General features: G+C 39.1%; 1 protein-coding gene across 1 annotated transcript; it reads right to left on the bottom strand.

Annotated features, from left to right (window-relative positions):
• Window positions 1-5: 5 nt before the first annotated feature.
• Window positions 6-488, bottom strand: LOC111787227 (protein C2-DOMAIN ABA-RELATED 7-like; the record flags this gene model as incomplete). Its single annotated transcript, XM_023667307.1, has 2 exons — window positions 6-263; window positions 378-488. Coding segments are annotated over 2 exons (369 nt in total), but the record flags the coding sequence as incomplete, so codon positions are not given.
• Between the last annotated feature and the right edge of the window lie 42 nt (window positions 489-530).

Raw genomic sequence — 530 nt, 5'->3', positions numbered from 1 at the left:
ATCCATTCGAGCTGAATCTCCACCTCACCACACTCTACATTCTTCAACCTAAGGTGCATGTTCTGTATAATTTTCCCTTTGTTCCAAACACATTGGCTCTCATCAGCTAAGTCGTTTGTTCTGCTTGGATATACCCTCTTAACCACACACCCCTCTGGGAGGCTTTCCAGTCCCATCTTCAGACATTCGATGTATGGTTCGATGTCAATTACGGCATCTCCCATTTTGTCATGGTCTGTTACTGTGTCTTTGTCATACACTGACTGCAAAAATGAAAAAGAAAGAAAAGAGCATAAAGCAGTAAGTTACACATTCTCCTCATCTGGTGGTTGGCTTGAAGCTCTCATTCATAATTATCAAAGATAAATATCACTTACTAAACCGATTGGAGTCCTAAGATCTGCAATAGAAAGAGTCAGTTCATCATTCCATTCAGGATTGCAATTATTTTTCACCACACGGGTCTTCAAACTCTGCACCAGTTTGAGTTATGTAAGAAGAATACTAAAAAACTCATTCAAGATTTAAAT

The sequence above is a fragment of the Cucurbita pepo genome, unplaced genomic scaffold, assembly GCF_002806865.2.
Source record: "Cucurbita pepo subsp. pepo cultivar mu-cu-16 unplaced genomic scaffold, ASM280686v2 Cp4.1_scaffold007362, whole genome shotgun sequence".
NCBI lineage: Eukaryota > Viridiplantae > Streptophyta > Magnoliopsida > Cucurbitales > Cucurbitaceae > Cucurbita > Cucurbita pepo.
The sequence above is the reverse complement of the archived record's forward strand: the minus strand, read 5'-3'. Positions and strand labels throughout refer to the sequence as shown.